The 6,784-nt window shown below is 45.3% G+C and overlaps 1 protein-coding gene across 1 annotated transcript in view; it reads left to right on the top strand.

Moving 5' to 3' along the window:
- Positions 1-2,539: 2,539 nt before the first annotated feature.
- The window catches only part of LOC105544154 (chromosome unknown open reading frame, human C10orf90), a 247,403-nt gene continuing 243,158 nt past the window's right edge, over positions 2,540-6,784 (top strand). Inside the window, exon 1 of the mRNA XM_011986442.1 lies at positions 2,540-3,388. Within this exon, the coding sequence (XP_011841832.1) occupies positions 3,149-3,388 (240 nt within the window). The 5' untranslated portion in view covers positions 2,540-3,148. The remainder of the gene's footprint in view (positions 3,389-6,784) is intronic.

Genomic DNA, 6,784 nt, shown 5'->3' with positions numbered 1-6,784 from the left:
AAACAGTTTCACATGCACCGACCACCTAATGCAATGTTCACAGCCGTCCGCTCCGGGGATGCTAACTCTATTCCCCATGTGAGGAGATCAAGGCTGGCCACCTGCCCCAGTTCTGCGCAGCATTACATGGCAGAGGGAGTCTTGGAGATAGGGTCTTAGGATGGCCAATTGAGTTCTCGCTTCTCCTTAACAATCTTCCTTCTTTAGTATTAAAATGATGTGTCTGGCAATTTAGAGTCTTTGTCCTTTGGTAGTGATGACAGCTGGTGTCTGTCAAGCAGGTGCCCGGTGCCAGGCTCTGTCCCAAGCCCTTTACTAGTGCCAGCTGCTTCAGTCTCCACAGCAGCCCATCAAAGAAGGCACTATTGTTATCCTCTTAAATGGATGGGGAAGCTGAGGCAAGGGTAGTGTGCAGTTCGCCCAAGGTTGCAAGGCAAGCACTGTGAACATCAGCAGGAGCCACGTCTTCTTACTTGGAGGCTGTGCTTCAAGAGAGCACAGTGGCTGGACTGTGGAGGTTGTGGCCCTGCTGGATGTGAGGAGCAACAGTTCCGAGGGCAGATGGAAGGATATCAGCTCACTCTTCTGCACCCACCCCCACCTCAGTGACCCAGACAGGAAGGCCTGTCCAGGGAGGGTAGAGCTGCTCTCTGCTGAGCTGTGTCTGCACATGGTCAAAATTGACATACTCTAGAACCCAGGGGTGTCAGAGAAGCTAGGGGGCTTGTGGTTAAAGGGAACTTAAGCCAGAAGGGAGGAGGCTTGTCCACAATCACCTGCTAGTTTGTCTTAGGGTCTAGGTGCAAACCCATCTCCAATTGTCCATCCTGTGCTCTTTCCAGCCCTCTGACCTCTCAGTCAAGGTTCTCTCCCTCTGGGCCTCCATTTTCTCCTCCATATAATGAGGAATTGAATCTGACAATCCCAAGGCTTCTGTCCAGCCCTATTGACCAAGAATCCTGGAGAGCTGCCTAAGGCCACAGTGCTCCTTCCTCTTGTTGGCCATACTGGCCAGTTAAGATCCAGCCAGCAGCTGTGGTCAAAGGAGAGAGAAAAATTCACCCATAGCCTTAATGATCTTTGGAATCTCCATAATCACCACAGGCTGGCTCTGCTCATGACAAGTGCTCGCACTAGCAGTCAGCCAATCATCAGCGAACCTCTCCATGCTGGTCTTGGAGCAGCTGATGGCCAGTCCTGCTGGTCGCAGCCTTGTCCAAGGCCCTTTAGTGTGTGTAGTGGTGGAAGAAAAGACTTTATTATTTGTTACCTGCCTTGCAGGGTCTGCTGGACAGGAGCAGATAGACACCAGTGGGAGCTGGTTTAAATGGTGCCTTTGGGGGCACAGGAATGACCTTCATAGCTGCCAAACATGCAAGCAGATCCCCTCTTTCCTTGATGTCCCTGTTCAATTTTAATGTTTTTATTGCTCAAATGTCTCCCGTGGCTTTCTTTATCACATTGCTTCCAAATCCAAGATGGTGCTCCATGGTGTAGCTCCCTGGGAGTTTCCAGCATGACTCTCAGGTTTGAGTCAGCCATGGATGTCATCAGTTGGGTGCTGACATTCTCATTGACATCCTCGGGAGATCCCCAGGCAGACCTGGGCTGTGTTCTGTTTAAGAAACCGTGAACTCCATTTCACTGTGTGATCTCGAGCCAGCATTTAATCTCTGTAGGTCTTCTACTTTAACACTCAAATGAAAATGTTGGCCTAAATGATCTCTAAAGTCTTTTCTGTCTCCTCCTTCATTTCGGTTCCCATCTTCAATACTTCCATTACCTCTGAAGGTGGAAGTTTAGCATTTTAGCCCCCAAGTCCTAGCCCTGCTGAGTGTGACATGCAAAGCTTCGATCTACTGCAGGAAGGCTCATGGCTCTGGGCTAGGACTGCAGCTCTGTTTTCAGGAAAGTTATCTGGAGGCCCTTCTTCCTTTAGCCTCTCCCATGGCTTTCAATGTGGGGCAGGTGAGTTAATTATTCAAGGAGGTGTCTCTGCCAAGAGAAAGTCACCTGTGGAGAAGAGTTCTGTGTCTGGACTTGGAGCACAGCCATGATGCTGTCATCCGCTTCCTCTTGGCGCACACCCTTCATCCAAGGCTTGCCATTTTCACTTCTAAATTACTAGGTTAATAGAAATGGCATCAAAACAAGAAATAAAATGAGGCATATACCATGGATCTGCAGTTCTAATTGATTTGAAATTTAGAATCCGACAATTATTAGCACCACGTTAATCTCCACTATCATATGTGTAGCGAACACTGTACAAAATAATTTGGGTAGAGAACGTGCAACTGTACTTTCAAAATGATGCCTAACGTGACTCTATTCCGTGCTGTTGTTGTCTCACTGTTTCGCTCACCAGAGTCTAACAATAACCCTCTGAGTGGCAGACGGGGTATTTTCATTCCGGTTTTCCTCCTGGTAAACTGAGGCTCAGGGTGGTGAGGGAACTTCCCATGGTTGACCCAGGACCAGAGCCCCCTTCTAGGCAAGTGGACTCCACCCCCAAGCCCCCACGTGACACGCTGTTTTTCTGATGGCCTCTTACAGCCGTTGCTGCTTCTGTGCTGGGAGTTCTCTTTTTCGCTTGAATGTGTTTCTTCTCCAGGGCTGAGGACGCTCTTTGTATTGGTAGGCAGCCTGCACTTGTTCCTTTCAGTCCTGGCAAGTAAAAGCAGGAATTCTAAAAAGCAACGATGATTCCTCTTGGTTCCTTTGTATAGAGCCCTGTAAATAATTTATTTGGATTTGAGAGGATAGAGACTAGCAAACATATTGAATCTCTCAGTAACTGGGTGAATTCTGTGTTCAAAGTTTCAAGGCAGTGGAAAGAGAAATACTTCTTTGAAATCAGAGAAGACTTTGAGTGACCCGAGAGCTCAGGCGTGAGGCTGGAAACAGACCACAACAAGTTGTTTTTTCTTTTTTGGCATGTAAAGGTCACCCTTGAGGTTCCCACATCCACGTCCTTCACAAATGTAGCTGGGATATTGAGACGACTAGCTCTGGAGTTGGAAAACCCTGGGACAGGTCCGAGCTGGGGCACTGCCCAAGTCCCTCCTGTTGCACTCAATACCTGGTTTAAACAAAGAAAATTGTGTTTGCCAGTCTCGCTAGCTAAAGTCACAAGATTCCGAGTATCATGCAGCACTCTGGAATTCCTACAAAAACTCATCAGCAGGGCTATGCTGCCTGCTATGCAGAAACGGCCGTGCATCGGACTTTCCAGATAAAAACATTTAGTACAGAGTTGAAAAACCATGTGATGGTCATGGATTTTGTGAAGAGTAACTGGTTTCCCTCCCAGAGAAGAGCCAAAGTTTGTATCATCCATATGTGTCAAGGCTTGAAGACGGCTGAGCAGACAGCCAGCAGATACGAGGTACGGCTGAGCCTGGGTGGGTGAGTGGGTACACACTTGACTCAGAGAGAGATGGGCTTGTTGCTCCTCAGACAGTTCAGGTGTTTTATCTGGTCTGATAAATTAATCATATGTGTTTGTAGACTTCCCTGATGGATTTGGGGAATTTATTTTAGTTTTTGAAATATGGGGGAAGGAGAAAGCATATTGGATGAAGGTAATTTACGATGACACATGTCTGCATTTACAAACGTTTAATGGTGCTCCAAAGACTACTGAGTTGGGTAATTTGTATCCATGTTTAGAAACTACAGCATGTTTCTGTGAGTTAAATATTCTTAGCTCTGTATGTTTGCAATCACCTGTCTTTAAAAGCAAATTCCTGTTTGTTTCCTGTTGTGTTTTGCAGGAGAACATGTATGACATGTTTCCATTGAGTTAAAATAGGATGATTCAAGTTAGGTCAGTGAGAATGGTCTTTTATTTTTGAGAGCAAGCTCTAATTTTCAAGCAGAGACAACTTTGTAAAAAAAAAAAAAGAGAGAGAGAGAGAACTTTGGAGATTTAAAATGTCAAAGTGAGATAAACACCTAACTCTGAAACATATTTGTATTCTGCAACTAGTATCAGCCGCAAGCAGTTATCTTTTCAGGAAGTAAACACGCATGAAATCTGATCGGCTCTTTATTGTACATGGAATAAATTATGAACGACATTGTAATTGACTCCCATATAGCTCATTTACCCATCTCTTTTGATAGATGTAACATGCAAATTGCTAACGCCTTATGAAAAGGTAACCTTTCTGAATATTGATGCTGTTATTAGGAAAGCCTTCCCATGAATACTGGCAAATACGCCAGGTCTTTTGTTCCCCAGACTGGGCAGAAGGAAGCCAGCACAATGTGGAAGGAACAGGTTTTGCAAGGTTCAAGGCTGGCTTCTTCCAGTTCCAGCCCTGGGAGTGTGAATTTCCTCGTTCACAACAGAGATGTAAAGGCCACAGAAATAATGGTGCTAATTAAATTCAGTAATAGTTGTTCATTACTCCATTGCCCAATCAACCAGAGCAAAAGGTGTGCAATTAGAATATAATTGAAAGAAATCAGAGATGTCATTATTCACAAGTAATTAATCAGATGGGGACAGAATTTTTTATCATTGCATAATTTTCATTGAGGTTATTTTCCAGTCCTCCAGAGAGAGAAAAACTTGTTGAATTACATTATCATGCATCTTACAGAAGTGTTCATGGCTTCATTTTAAACCCTGTGCAGCGAACAGTAGATCTGGGATTCTCATTTTCTTCATATGTAAAACTTCACTTATTCCTAGAGCCACACTAAATAAAACAATGTGAAAAAAGTACATCTTTTTAGGAGGTTACAAAAAACTTCAAATATGTGACAGTCACAGCTACATTTTTTTCAGGGCCCAATGCCCTGCTACTATTGACAGCTAACAACTGAGCCACCAATGTTAAAATGAATTTCAGATCCAAGCCTCCACCCACAATCAGTCTGATGGGCTGGACGGGCCTCACTGTGTCCGACTCCAGAAGTTGTCCAGGAAGGGCCTGCCTCCTTGGCTCAAGGGCGGGCCAAGTTTGAAAACCATCAGATGGGATTTGCACCCCCTGTCCCTCTGAACTTCAGGCTCTACTCTTGATTTTTGGTAGCAAACATTTCCAATTTTAAAATATTCCACATCCATTAAACTATTCTTCATGTTGTTCCCACCAGGACATCTCAGCATTATTTAGATTAGGAAATTTAGGAAGAAGGAAACTTCCTTACTCAATTTCCCAAGCTGTACTGATGAGAGACCCCAATTAGCAACTTCTGGATTCTGCCTTTGGACTTGGCCCCGTGACTCTTTCTCTTCTATCAGCTCCAAGGCCGTCGATTAACCTGCCCCGGGTTTTGACCATAAAGTACTCAAGGGGCTGACAAATGAGCAAGGTCTCTGGGATGAACTCTCAATGCACAAAGGTGCTAGATTAAAGAAACTGACTGGTTATCTGGCAAAAGTGAGTTTTGGAGATTTTATTTCTGTAAAAACCTTATGGATTTCAAGTTCTTCCCATGAGGTCCTGCAAATCTGCTTGATTTTACTGTAAAACCTACAGACTCAAATTTTTCCAAAACCATGGGCTTAGTCCTGAGCTGTCTTAATGATTGGAGAACCCACCTCTCACCTGCTGAACTCCAGCCCAGGGATGATCCAGCCACACGCATACCCTTACATAGACGTCCTTCTGATAGCAACAAGGAGCAGAGCCTGCTGTGCTGAAAGTAACCAGGATTGGAAGCAGGTGATGGTGAGGGGTGCTGAAGGTCCCCGGGTTCATATTTTCAAAGCCTTGATGTCTGCACACTCAAAAAATGCCCCAAACTCTGAGAAATACAGTGTGTTAAGGGCATGTCTCCCCCTGCGTATGTTTTTGATGAATTTCAGGCATCAATGTAGCCATAACCGGAGGATGGGATGAGCCCATATTGAAGCTCTGCCTTCTGTCCACATGGCAAGCAGGGACACTTTCTGAGACTCTATGCAGCAGAGCTTGAATGGTTTTGCCGACCTGGGAAGGGAGACCTCATAGAATTCAGTGATGTGCTCGTATCTCCTAAGGTGTGAATGTAGTGGGCATCTCCTAATTGATTGTGGAGACCTTTCTGATGGTAGGTGTAGGCTGAGATGCATCAGCCAAGGCTCACCCATCTGTCCTCTGATAGGCGACAGTTTCTAATACCTTTAATCATTAGAGGAGCCAAAGAAAGATTATGTATTTGGAAATCACTATTTGGCCATGCCTCCCAATATTTTTCAAAATCTCCATCATCATTTCCATCTCCCTCTTCTATTCATTCTTTTAAAAAATTTGGGTTTAGCCAACTGGGCACAGTGGCTCACACCTGTAATCCTAGCACTTTGGGAGGCCAAGGTGGGCAGATCACGAGGTCAGGAGATCGAGATCATCCTGGCTAACATGGTGAAACCCCGTCTCTACTACAAATACAAAAAATTAGCCAGGCGTAGAGGCGGGTGCCTGTAGTCCCAGCTACTCAGGAGGCTGGGGCAAGAGAATGGCATGAACCTGGGAGGCAGAGCTTGAAATGAGCTGAGATCGTGCCACTGCACTCCAACCAGGGCAACAGAGCAACACGCCGTCTGAAAAACAAAACAAAACAAAACAAATTGTGTTTAGCCAGTAGTGCTCAATTCATAGTGAATTTTTTTTTTTGTTTTTTAGACTGAGTCTCACACTGTTGCCCAGGGTTGGAGTGCAGTGGCACGATCTTGGCTCACTGCAACCTCTGCTTCCCGGGTTCAAATGATTCTCCTGACTCAGCCTCCCGAGTACCTGGGATTACAGGCGCATGCCACCATGCCTGGCTAATTTTGTTGTATTTTTAG

The sequence above is a fragment of the Mandrillus leucophaeus genome, unplaced genomic scaffold, assembly GCF_000951045.1.
Source record: "Mandrillus leucophaeus isolate KB7577 unplaced genomic scaffold, Mleu.le_1.0 Scaffold299, whole genome shotgun sequence".
Lineage (NCBI taxonomy): Eukaryota > Metazoa > Chordata > Mammalia > Primates > Cercopithecidae > Mandrillus > Mandrillus leucophaeus.
The sequence above is the reverse complement of the archived record's forward strand: the minus strand, read 5'-3'. Positions and strand labels throughout refer to the sequence as shown.